We start from the raw sequence: 12,963 nt of genomic DNA on the forward strand, positions 1-12,963 counted from the left end.
TCTCTATATAGCGGCCCGGGTAGCATATTAATGGCAGCGACCGGTGTTGGGATCTCACCAATCAATAAGAACATTGACTAGAAGCTAATAGACACAAATATCTGCAGCTCCAGCCGTGTACACGGACATCGCTCCCCGCGCTCCAATCAATAGCTGGACATCATGCACGCCACTCGCTGCTCCTCGGCCTGGTTGTCGGCAGGTCCCCGGTGGATGCCGCCTGTCTCTACCATTTATCTCCAGCTTAGCAGACGGACAGCGTTGTCACATGAGCGCAGACTGTCGGCATGATTCCTGCAGGCATCTCACCGGCCGTCTCACGCCTCATCCATACTCCATACACAATGAGGCTGATCCGATAGCTCCAGCGAAAACCAGCAAGACTGGGAACAAGGGCAATAAAAACCATCACCAGGACCAGCATGCTCATTACATATAACTATGTGTGTGTGTATGTATGTATGTATATATATATATATATATATATATATATATATATATATATATATATATATATATATATATATATATATATATATATATATAATGTGTGTGTGTGTGTATATATATATATATATATATATATATATTATAATTTATTCATATTTGTGTGTGTGTGTATCTATACATATATGTGTGTGTATAATATGGTCGATCTAGTTTTTGTGTGCGCTAAAAAAAAAAGCCTCTGTTTTTAGTCCTTTCTTATCTGTTTTATTTTTTTGTATTGAAAGATGGTGATTTCTTTTCTAGTTTGTTTTGTATTTTTACTTTTGTAATTTTTTTATGTTTCAGATTTACCAACACGAATATTACTCACACGTTTCCTGAATGGTCGATAATCGCCATTGTCCTGTTATCGGTGTAAGTATTTATTATTGTTATATATATCATCACATCTACATACAGGCGATGGCAGAACGGTCATTCCCTTTTTTTGACTTCGGATAAAGAAAGTTTGTCTGCATCTCTTTATTCTGCTAAAGGTCATACTGTCATAAGTGTCAGAGGGGTGTGGGCCAGGGTCTTCAGTGCCTTAGGGCCCTATCACCTCTTGGCTCATTGGCTCATTGATATGCAGCCGGCTATGAGACTTTGACACTTTATGAGACTTTATGGCAGGATTTTACACTATAAGCCGTTCCCTGTTTGCATAGGAATGAGCCTGATGAGCAAAGAGGTAATACAGTCCTAACGCACTGAAGACCCTAGGCCACGCCTCTCTGACACTTCAGTGGGCCATAAAACAAAACTAATTTCAGTTGAATAAATAGACATATTAAACAATTCTGTTTGTTGTTGGGACGCCAGCAGGTTAATATGCGTTTTGCCAGGGACCAGTTCTCCCTCCACCAGTTTGGTCCCTGAGTTTCCCAGTAATCTGATTAAAATCTTAATCCAGTATTGGGATAAATAAAATAAAAAATTAACTAAGTAAAAAAATTTAAAAAAATAAGTCCCAAATGACTTAATAAAACATATTAAAGGAAAGGTGTTAGGCAGCCAGACGTCTGTAATAATCAGGACATTTAGTGTGAGGCTATGTGCACACAACGTTCTTTTTATAGTAAAAAGTGTTGCATTGAAGTCATTATAAACAACGCCCATGGTTTACGCATTGTATTCAACAACGGCCGTTGAAATAATTTCCATGTTGTCCTTGCGTTGCGCGAACATAGCCTGAAAACATAACAGTATAATAAATAAAAATGCTGCAAGCTGCCTTTGTTCTATATTGATGTTGGGGGGGGGGGGGAATGATATAAATGACGCGTGTAATAAGGCGTCGCACAAGGCCAGATAAACGAGAGATTCAATACAGTAACATCTGACCCCACAAGGTAATTTACTTTTCTTTACTTATTAAGCGCTGCGGAATCTGTTTGTGCTATATAAATATTTTTATTATTTTTTTATTTTTTTTTTATTTTAGTTATTTTTATTGTATTTAACAATTGACTTCTTAAGAATTGACTTCTCTCCATTATTTTGGCCGAGCTCCTTATCCTCTATAATAGGTTCCTGTCTATATGGACACTGGACCTTTTTTTGAGGGGGGGGGGATTTTTTCCCCCCATTTTGACCCCTACAGTTTCTTGATATTTACACTATGCCAAAACCAAAATAAATTCTTGCAGCAAAATCTACAAATTGCAACTTTGTGAGATAAGCGAGATCGCTATCCGCGGCGTCCGTCCCTTCCAGTAAGTGTAGCCGCGCTCCTCTTGCCTCTTGTTGTGGGGTTTATGAGTCATTTGAGCCTCTAGGGCAGGGAAGTACTTTGGAGACTTTCACAGGTCAAGGAACGTTGTGGTCCAACATTGTAGCCTCCCTGGCACAGCACTTAATACCTTTTGATATTGCTTCAGTCTGACACATAGTTCTATATTCGCCGTCCCGGGGACGTCCATACTAGGAGGGATTAGCTTAGGCTTCAGCGAGCCCTACATCTGTGTCACTCCGTCAGATCCTGCTCCAATCATTCATTAAATCAGAACACAGAAAGTAACTTTACTTGAATGCTTCCCCATCAATATTTTATCAGCTATAAGAACAAATCTTTTGTCATTTTTATTATATGCTTTTTTTGGTTGAATTGGTGATTTGTGAAACAGATCTTATGAATTTTTTAGTCTTTTTGTGCAAATATTAAAAGAAAATAAAGTGTGAACCGGGGAAGGTAGATTGTAATACGGATTCAAGCTTAGAGACTAGTCACAGCATATAGGCCGGCTATATATGAACTGTGTGTGTGTATATATATGTGTGTGTGTATATATATATATATATATATATATATATATATATATATATATATATATATATATATATATATATATCTCACATATACACATACACACACACACACACACACACACACACACACACACACTGTTAATACATATAATGTAACTCGCCAATTCACTAATTTCAGAGACTATGAGCCCTATTCCACGGGACAATTATTGTTCAGATTAAGTCGTTCGAATCTAAACGATAATCGTTCGTTGAATAGCAGTTAATGATTAACGACCGAACGAGAAATCGTTGATTGCTTAATAAGACCTGGACCTATTTTTATCGTTGCTCGTTCGCAAATCGTTCGCATTGAATAAGACGTCGTTCGCAGTAGTGACGAACGCAATAGCAACGACAAGACGACCGCAAGAACGATCATAAGTAACGATTATCGTTCCATGTAAATGGGTGATTGATTTCAGGTCTTTCGCAATAGCAGTCGTTTGAGATCGTTTATCGTTAACACTTATGCGAACGGTAATCGTCCCGTGGAATAGGCCCTAAGCCAGGATATACATTTGGAAAGATCAGCTGAAGTGATCGGATTTCCAGAGTCGCATTGTGCAGCCATGGTTTTGTTCCAATATATCTAAAATTAAAATACAAGAAACTTTGCAAATATCTGTGAGCTGAAATCGCTTTGCACTGAGAGCGCGTGCGCGGTTCTGATCCTGGAGGCACGTGTTACCTTGGACATAAGTACAACACATTTGGCAGTACCAGCAGAAAATTGGCGGGCTGTGTACCCCTGATGAAGACGCCAGGGTCTGCGGTTTCATGCCTAGTGTTATCACTTCATGTTGTGTCTGGGTATTTATAGCCGGTAGGTGTATACATGTTGTTTCATTATGCTGCAATGTTTAACCTGTGGTTGCTGGTTCCTGTAATATTTTCCCTTTCGTATTTTCTGTGTCTTTTTAACTTGGTATCCATTAATTTTATATGTTTTTTTTTAATGTCATTTTATGTGTTTATATTTATGTATGTATGTATGTGTGTATGTATGTATATCTCTCTTGTGTTCTCGGGCAGAACTGAGATGCGGTGTAGCCCGGCTTGGAGGTAGGCCTTCCTTAGCGTATACCCCAGATGCAGGCTAATGGAAGCTTTCAGCCTTTTCCCTTGCTGGATGGTGTGTATGTGAGGCGGCCGCTGCAAGGGATTCCTGCAGTAACAGCGGCCGGGTAAAAGCTTGTGAGAGCATCAGGGAGCAGAAGCCTCGGCCCTGTGAGCCGGGATGGAAGGAATCACAGAACGGCCGATGCGACCACTAGAAGGAAATGTCCTGGCGGGTCCTGGAGCGGCCGCTACATGAGATCTTATGTTACCTTATATTAATCTGGAGTTCGCCATGATGTCAGAGCTAACTATGGTCAATTATCCCCCATACGTTGACCTTCAGGCAGTATGGACAATAGTCCTGGTAAGATCACAATGCTATACGTGCTATACGGTAAATGTACTTGTAGTCCTCCATTACCTGGCAGGGGGCAGGAGTCTGTTCTTACATTTAGTTGCTGTAAAAAAAAAGCAAAATCAGCCCAAACCTGGTCTGGTAGGGTCAGTTGGCAAACCAGGGTATACATCACACATCTCTTCTTGCTGGTAACCTGTGGGTTCTATAAGGCAGCGCGGCGCCTGTCCAATATGGTCACCAATCTCCTAGGTCGGCATTGGTGTAATGAGCCTGTTACACGGATCGGTATCAGGTGGTCAAGGATAAACGAGCGATCGCTGGATCACAAGCAAAAAGCCAAAGAGCGGCAGGTGACGTTTGCTTCCAGGTGCTCAGGAAAGGAGATAATGAAGAGACTCTGTCAGTAGGTTTATGGCGTCCTATCTCAGGGTGGCTTAAACTAGTGACAGAGAAGCTGAACAGAATGATGTATCACTTACATTGTTCTGTGCAGCTGATCCAGAGATCTCCTCCTGAATAACATGTACATTAAGTAGTCCTTTCCATTATGTGCATAAGCTCAGTAGTCCTGGATATTCATGAGAAGCACAAAACTCCGCCCTCCAGCTGCTGATTGGCAGTTATCTATCCATGCTGTATGTAGGCAGGCAACAGTCAATCATTAGCTGTGGGAGGGGGGAGGGGTGTGGCAAGAATCCTATTCTCCTGCAAATTAGGAGAACGGCTGAACAGAATGATGGAAGTAATACATCCATCTGTTCAGCATTTCTGTCACTTGTTTATGCTGCCCTCATTTAATACGGAATAAACCTACTGACAGATTCCCTTTAAGCAATGGAGTCTGTTGTGAGATTTCTTGCATCTCTTTATCCAGATCTCACGTGCATGCTCAACCAAGCCGAGTGTGCGTGTGTATGTGGGGATCTGGGGGTGACAGTGGCTGCACAGACAAATGTTTAGCCGTAAAAGATGAAGACTTCCCCTCACACCGCCGCTGATCCAGTCGCCCACAGACGCCCATCCCGTCGCCCACAGACCCCCATCCTCTCCCGTCGCCCACAGACCCCCATCCTCTCCCGTCGCACACAGACGTCGATCACATGTATATCTTATACCTACGGCTGTATATTACCACTTCAGGACTTGCACCATCACACGTCATCTTTCAGCTCTTGCTCCTCTTTCCTGGCATTGTTTCTTCTTCTAACCCCGATGATGTACGTCAGCTTTATGTGTATTATCTTATTCTCTGGCCTGCGATCACATAGATAGATATAGGGAGGGGGGAGGAAGTGTCATGGGCCGTACAAAACCACAGCGAGCGCTCACCTGAGCCGCAGCCCCAGTGACCGGAATCTCATCTGTCGTCTTAATCTGAAGCACATTCATTAATCTGATTGTTTTATTATTATTTTACGCTTTTAATCTGAATGTGGAAGGTGACTGAGTCAGAAAACCACTTGTTGACTTCAGTGGAAGGACATTGTGGTCGTGTTCTGTGACCTGTGCGGAGGTCATTGTTCATAGAGGAGGCACTAGCTGTAACTATCACTTATTGGGAAAGTATGAGTAATGCTCTGCGACCTGTGCAGGGATGGGGAGGAGATGATTGTTGACCATCACCTATTGACTTCTATGGGAGAGTGTTGTGAGCATGCTTTGTGACCTGTGCAGAGGTTGTTGTACAGAGAGAGAATAGACTTCTATAGTAGTAGTAGTGTAAGCATTCTCTGTGATTTGTGCAGAACATTCTGTTCAGGTAAGATGGGGAAAGATTATCTTTGACTACTATCTATTGACCTCTGTTAAAAGAGTTTTTGGCATGCTTTGTGACCTCTGTGGTGGTTTGGGCTGTAAACATCACTTATTGATCTATAGAAGAGTGTTGCGGGCATGCACAGTGCGTGCAGTTGAAGGAGATAAGCCCTAACCATCACCTTTTTTTCTATAAGAGTGGGCATGTTTAGTGGGGGGAACTAAGCTGTTGGGCTGCATTCACACGTTTCGGGAAGTTGTCCGTGCTCACGGACAATTTTACAGCCCATTGCTTTCTGTTGGGCTATTCAGATGTTCCGTGATTTCACCAATCCGTGATCCGTTCCGTTAAAAAAATAGGACATGTCATTACTCGGAACGGATGCACGGAAAGGATTCCCCATAGAAATCAATGAGATCCGTGTTTTTCACGGATGTACACGGATGTGACATCCGTGTTCATCCATGAAAAACACAGATGTGATGTAATCAATGTAATTTAAAATGTTTTAACACAGATCCGTGAAAAAAACGGACACTGATGCAAAAGGGATGAAAAACGGACTGTTTTGCACGGATCACGGAGGTAGCTGCCGGACCACAATCACGGACCGGGAAAACACTGAACGTGTGAATGCAGCCTTACCATAGACTAGTGATTTCTGTGTTAGTGTTTTAATCATATTCTATGATCTGTGCAGAGACTACTATTCAGGGAGGAAAAACAGGTGTGCTATGACATACCCTATTTTCTTATATGTGAGATTGCTGTGGGCATGCTTTGTGACCTGTGCAGAGAGCATAGTGCAGGGAGGTGAGTGAGATGAGTTGTGAACATCTCCTACTTACCTATATGTGAGATTGTTGTGGGCATGCTTTGTGACCTGTGCAGGAAGGTGAGTGAGATGAGCTGTGACAATCCCCTTCTTACCTATATGTGAGATTGTTGTGGGCATGCTTTGTGACCTTTTGTGGGGATAAGATGAGTTGTTATCATCACCGTCCTGCACTAATGTCCATCACTTTCATCACCATTAGTATAGAGTATACCATTGTGTTATATCACAGTGATCAGAGCCGTATGTCGCCATGTTACCACCGCAGTGCTCTGCTCCAGAGATGACTGTAGTGATTCATCGCAGACTTCTGCAGCCATTTACTATTTCTCCATCGTCACCTCCACATCCCGCGCCGTCGTCTGGAGTTTATTCTATATATCCTCTTTGTGCCGGGCAGCTGCCGTCTATTACAGGAGGACGACATGGAAACAGTAGGCAGGCAGGTGCAGATCATCCGCATCTCTATGTACTTTACATGTAACAAAAAAAAAAACCCTATATGTAATAATAGCAATAATATAAACATTATAGTGTGCCCCCCCCCCCCCCCCCCCATAGATAGTGGTCATGCTCGGCCTGGTTATTTCCACTAAGATTTTGCTATTCCCTAGGAAATATTAGTTAATCTCTGTTTATAATTCCGAATAATACATTAACCCGAGGAACAAATATTCTGCTGGTAGCGTTTTAGCCGACACATGTCGATGCCTCTGAGAGGCGCTTTGGATCTGTAGATTAAATATTAATGGGATTTAATGGAACAGGCCGCTCTCCTGGGGCGGTGTTCTTACATCATGATAGCATTTGCTGGATTGCTGAGAGTTGCCGTGTCAGAGGGAGAAGCGAGTCGGAGAGGAGGAGGCGGCGCGTTACTACACGGGTCTATCTTATATCCATGGGTACAGGCAGCTCCAGGGGTTCTGTATGGTATATACTACACACATAGCATGGACCCCAGCTATAGTCTAGAGCGGGAGATTGTGGATCTGCCCATACTATACTATAGAACAGCTTTAGCTTTGGCTGTCCAGGCATGATGGGAGTTGTAGTTTGGCAACAGCTGGAGAGCCAAGGTTCCTTACCCCTGCCATAGGGTATATATGTAAAAACAATGATATATATATTCCCCTAATAGTTATACTAGTGGGGGGCAGTTACATGTACCGAACACCCCCTTGAAATCCATTTTTAAATTTAATTTTTTGTACATTTTAATGAAGCCGGACATCTTGACATAGCTGTTTTCAACAGTATTACTTAACAGCAAGCTTCATAGACATAGACAACTATAGACAGGAGCTGTCCCACTGAAATGAATGGGAAATATTACTGGGCATACTCTGTGACCTTTGCAGAGGTCATTCCACAGGGAGGGGGAGGCTTCGCTGTAATGTTCATCTACTGTCCCCTCTATTTTTATTGGTGACTTGTGTCGCTGCAGTGCTGTACGGATCACTTTCCAGCAGCCTCCTCCTTATCACTGACAGAACAGGAAGTCGCAGCTTAGGTATAGGCCTAGTGGTGAGAATGAAAACTGCAGGATTACAGGATAGATGGCCAGCGCACCATTTATTCTCTGTTGCCATCATTCCATTCATCATCTCTTCTTGCTGGTAACCTGTGGGTTCTATAAGGCAGCGCGGCGCCTGTCCGATACGGTCACCAATCTCCTAGGTCGGCATTAGTGTAATGAGCCTGTTACACGGATCGGTATCAGGTGGTCGAGGATACACGAGCGATCGCTGGATCACAAGCAAAAAGCCAAAGAGCGGAAGGTGATGTTTGCCTCCAGGTGCTCAGGAAAGGAGATAATGAAGACACTCTGTCAGTAGGTTTATGGCGTCCTATCTCAGGGTAACATAAACTAGTGACAGAGAAGCTGAACAGAATGATGTATCACTTACATTCTTCTGTGCAGCTGATCCAGAGATCTCCTCCTGAGTAACATGGACAATAAGTAGTCCTCTACATTATGTGCATGAGCTCAGTAGTCCTGGATATTCATGAGAAGCACAAAACTCCGCCCTCCAGCTGCTGATTGGCAGTTATCTATCCATGCTGTATGTAGGCAGGCAACAGTCAATCATTAGCTGTGGGAGGGGGGAGGGGTGTGGCAAGAATCCTATTCTCCTGCAAATTAGGAGAACGGCTGAACAGAATGATGGAAGTAATATATCTATCTGTTCAGCATTTCTGTCACTTGTTTATGCTGCCCTCATTTAAGGTGGAATAAACCTACTGACAGATTCCCTTTAAGCAATGGAGTCTGTCGTGAGATTTCTTGCATCTCTTTATCCAGATCTCACGTGCATGCTCAACCAAGCCGAGTGTGCGTGTGTATGTGGGGATCTGGGGGTGACAGTGGCTGCACAGACAAATGTTTAGCCGTAAAAGATGAAGACTTCCCCTCACACCACCGCCTCACATCGTGCATGGTTGGCTTCATCTACAGGAGGTGTAGTAGCTGGGGGCTTCATCTCCAGGAGGTGTAATGGCTGGTGGGCTTCATTTCCGGGAGGTGTAATGGCTGGGGGGCTTAATCTCCAGGAGGTGTAGTGGCTGGGGGGCTTAATCTCCAGGAGGTGTAGTGGCTAGTGGGCTTCATCTCTAGGAGGTATAGTGGCTAGTGGGCTTCATCTCTAGGAGGTGTAGGGGCTAGTGGGCTTCATCTCTAGGAGGTGTAGGGGCTAGTGGGCTTCATCTCTAGGAGGTGTAGGGGCTAGTGGGCTTCATCTCTAGGAGGTGTAGGGGCTGGTGGGTTTCATCTCTAGGAGGTGTAGGGGCTGGTGGGTTTCATCTCCAGGAGATGTAGTGGCTGGGGGGCTTCATCTCGGGGAGATAACGTTGTCCTGACCTGGATGTTACCGTGTTCGGGTGATAACTATGGGGATCAGTGTAACAATGAACTTATCCCAGACGTCTAGTATAAACCTGCCGGATGGTCGGTGGCACCACCACTACCGCATCATCTCCACCACCGCTGGGGAAATGGAATCACGAGGTTATTCTTGGTTTTTCCAATGTTCAGTAAAAATAAAAAGGTAAATGTGAAAGCACATCTAGGTCCAGAAACTTTAGGAAATATTTCTGCAAATTATCAAAGTGGTTTTACATTTAGGTGATATGAGGTCTAGAAAATATAGATACCAGGAGAGAGGAGAAGTGGTTGGCACGTACCGGGCCTTTCCGTTTCCCTATGGGCACCATGGTTTTATTACACAGCTCCACAACCCAAGAAGATTAATTTAAAGGGAACTCCCTTAAAGAACAGACTTCTTGCACTGATCTTTATATTTCTTGGATTCTACAATTGGTTAAACCCTTATATAGCAATGTTGCGGTTCTGCTGGGGATCGGTCTGTGCCCCCTACATTGGTGCGCTTTGTTATGCTACAGGTGTACATTCTGCAGAAAGGTCTGGATTACGTATTCAGTTCCTGAAATGGTTACAATTGGTCTATGATTGCTGGAACCTTCTACCATGTGTTACCCCTTCTGGTACATGTCAGTCCTCAAAGTTTTTCTTTAATCAAGGACCTTCCAGACCCATTTTGTCTTTCAACCCATCCTTTCCATTGGGTGTAACGTGCAGGAATTAGACAAATGTACATCTTGTAGTAGTATCAGCAGCTGTAGTAGTCAGAAATATTGGAACACTGTTTGGATTGGCACTGGGACGGCTTCTTTATATTGCCAGGCCCTCCGTTCATTCTTTATGTTGCCGACACGCTATTCATTCTCTATAGAGCCAGCGTGGCAGGTGCTCTATTCATTCTCTATAGAGCCAGCGTGGCAGGTGTTCTATTCATTCTCTATGAAGCCAACACGGCCGGTGCTCCATTCATTCTCTATGAAGCCAACATGGCCGTTGCTGAATTCGTTCTCTATGTGGCCGGTGCTCAGTTCATTCTCTATGAAGCCAACGTGGCCAGTACTGTATTTGTTCTCTATGAAGCCAACGTGGCTGTTGCTGAATTTGTTCTCTATGTGTCCGGTTCTCAGTTCATTCTCTATGGAGCCAACATGGCCAGTACTCTATTCGTTCTCTATGGAGCCAACGTGGCCAGCACTCTACTCGTTCTTATGGAGCCACCGTGGCGGTTCTGTAAATGCTCTAGAGTGCTCAGCCATCTGTTGAAATTTATTAGAGAGATTTTCCAGGACCTAACACTTCTCACCAAGCAGCTATTTAGGGCAAATAAGCAACTGTGCTTTCTTTGGCATAGGTGCACCAGTCTTCCATGCTGCCCTCTTGTCATTTGAAGACAGTGTGTTTCTCCTATTCTTTTGACGTCATCTAAGATGCATTGTGACACAACATATGACACCCTCATCTCATGACCTTTTGCAATTGAAAACACAGGGTGCAGGGGCGAGGCATATGGTAATGATAATGGATTGTTTACAGACTATAAAGATGGCCCCTGCAAGGGTACAGGGTAGTGGGCTTTATCTCTAGGAGATGTACTGGCAGGTCGGCTTCATCTCCGGGAGGTGTAGTAGCTGAGGGCTTCATCGCCAGAAGGTGTAGTGGCTAGTGGGCTTCATCTCCAGGAGGTGTAATGGCTGTCCGGTTTAATCTCCAAGAGGTGTAGGAGGAGGTGGACTTCATCTCCAGGAGGTGTAGTGGCTGGGGGCTTCATCTCCAGGAGCTGTAGTGGGAGGTGGGCTTCATCGCCAGGAGTTGTAGTGGCTGTGGGAGCTAGTGAGAAGGATACAGCACTGGCTGGTAGTAGAGAGTGCATTGCTGGATGTACACTACTAGACTGGGTGTAGAGTAAGTTGATGACTCATGGCGGCTGCATCAGCAATGGAAAGAAAAATAATAAAAAAAACGGGATATGACCTTGGAACGTAACGTTGTTCTGACCTGGATGTTACAGTGTTTGGAAAATGTGTCAGGTAAGGTGATAACTATGGGGATCAGTGTAACAATGAACGTATCCCAGCCTGATGGTCGGTGCCACCACCACCACTACCGCATCATCTCCACCACCGCTGGGGAAATGGAATCACGAGGTTATTCTTGGTTTTTCCAATGTTCAGTAAAAATAAAAAGGTAAATGTGAAAGCACATCTAGGTCCAGAAACTTTAGGAAATATTTCTGCAAATTATCAAAGTGGTTTTACATTTAGGTGATATGAGGTCTAGAAAATATAGATACCAGGAGAGAGGAGAAGTGGTTGGCACGCACCGGGCCTTTCCGTTTCCCTATGGGCACCATGGTTTTATTACACAGCTCCACAACCCAAGAAGATTAATTTAAAGGGAACTCCCTAAAAGAAGAGAGGTCTCGTACTGATCTTTATATTTCTTGGATTCTACCATTGGTTAAACCATCCCCATATCTGCTGGGGATTGTTCTGTGCCCCCTACATTGTTACGCTTGGTTATGCTACAGGTGTACGTTCTGCAGAAGGATTTGTATTACATATTCAGTTCCTAAAATGGTTAAACTGATGATAGCCAGAACTTCTAGAATGTCAGTCCTTAAAGTTTTTCTTTAATCAAGGACCTTTTTTGTCTTTTGACCCATCCGTTCCATTGGGTGTAACGTGCAGGAGTTAGACAAATATTTTTGCATCCAGTTATTTATCAGTACAAAGGTAATTTACATGGCTGAGATATCTTATGAGCCATTGTAGTAGTCAGAAATATCGGAACACCTTGGATTGGGCACTGGGACAGATGTTTTCAGGTTATAATTGTTCCTACAACTGCCATTGGGCAACAGGTGCCCCCCCCATACAAATTGGAGCAAACCCTACAGATATTGGGGGCCTGGCCGCCTCTCATACACCTTAGGTATGTGTCGGCAGGGTGGCCAGCCATGTTATATGTATGGGGGGCCTCCCTACATCTGCCGTAGGTAGAGAGAAGGATCAGACATGTTGAGTTTTAAATTACTGACTCTTTTGGCCTATCCCCATAATGAAATACGCGCTTTTGGTTGAACTGAATGCTCATGAGGCAAGATGAGCACAACTGGAGCACGATTAGCGAAGTTGGATGCAGCCCTATGGAGTCCTGGAAAACATAGATACAGCCTATGGCTTCCAATGGTTTAACTTTTGTCCAAACCATTGTCCACCAGATGGTTTGAGTCCTACATCTGTAGTCTCATCATCTTTACTGGACAAATTTCCAGAAGC

At 43.8% G+C, this 12,963-nt stretch overlaps 1 protein-coding gene across 2 annotated transcripts in view; it reads left to right on the plus strand.

The window, feature by feature from the left end:
- RPAP2 (RNA polymerase II associated protein 2) overlaps nucleotides 1-12,963 on the plus strand; it is a 56,407-nt gene that overhangs the window by 22,706 nt on the left and 20,738 nt on the right. For both annotated transcript variants that reach the window (XM_069969079.1, XM_069969080.1), the window contains exon 11: nucleotides 796-864. In XM_069969079.1, the coding sequence (XP_069825180.1) occupies nucleotides 796-864 (69 nt within the window). The remainder of the gene's footprint in view (nucleotides 1-795; nucleotides 865-12,963) is intronic.

Source organism: Dendropsophus ebraccatus, chromosome 4 (genome assembly GCF_027789765.1).
Source record: "Dendropsophus ebraccatus isolate aDenEbr1 chromosome 4, aDenEbr1.pat, whole genome shotgun sequence".
Lineage (NCBI taxonomy): Eukaryota > Metazoa > Chordata > Amphibia > Anura > Hylidae > Dendropsophus > Dendropsophus ebraccatus.